Source organism: Fulmarus glacialis, unplaced genomic scaffold (genome assembly GCF_000690835.1).
Source record: "Fulmarus glacialis isolate BGI_N327 unplaced genomic scaffold, ASM69083v1 scaffold39991, whole genome shotgun sequence".
In the NCBI taxonomy this organism is placed as follows: Eukaryota; Metazoa; Chordata; class Aves; order Procellariiformes; family Procellariidae; genus Fulmarus; species Fulmarus glacialis.
The window spans coordinates 246-585 of record NW_009194122.1 but is presented as its reverse complement, the minus strand read 5'-3'; the positions used below and the strand labels follow the sequence as shown (position 1 = coordinate 585).

At 57.9% G+C, this 340-nt stretch overlaps 1 protein-coding gene across 1 annotated transcript in view; it reads left to right on the top strand.

The window, feature by feature from the left end:
* Window positions 1-6: 6 nt before the first annotated feature.
* LOC104083985 (14-3-3 protein sigma-like) overlaps window positions 7-340 on the top strand; it is a gene marked incomplete at both ends in the record, with an annotated part of 571 nt that continues 237 nt past the window's right edge. The window contains 1 exon segment of the mRNA XM_009587667.1: window positions 7-340. This exon segment is cut by the window's right edge and continues 31 nt beyond it. Coding sequence (XP_009585962.1) covers window positions 7-340 — 334 coding nt within the window.

Below are 340 nucleotides of genomic sequence, written 5' to 3'. Positions count from 1 at the left end.
AACGAGGAACGGAACCTCCTCTCCGTCGCTTACAAGAACGTGGTGGGGTGCCAGCGCTCGGCGTGGAGGGTCATCTCCAGCATCGAGCACAAAACCGAAGAGGGGGACGACAAAGCGCAGCTGGTGAACGAGTATCGGGAGAAGGTGGAAAGGGAGCTGAACTGCGTCTGCAAGAACGTCCTGGCCTTGCTGGACAAGTATCTCATCAAGAAGGCGAGCGATGCTGAGAGCAAGGTCTTCTACCTGAAGATGAAGGGCGACTACTTCCGATACCTGGCCGAGGTGGCCACCGGGGACGACCGCAAGAAGACGATAGACAACGCCCAGGAAGCCTACCAAG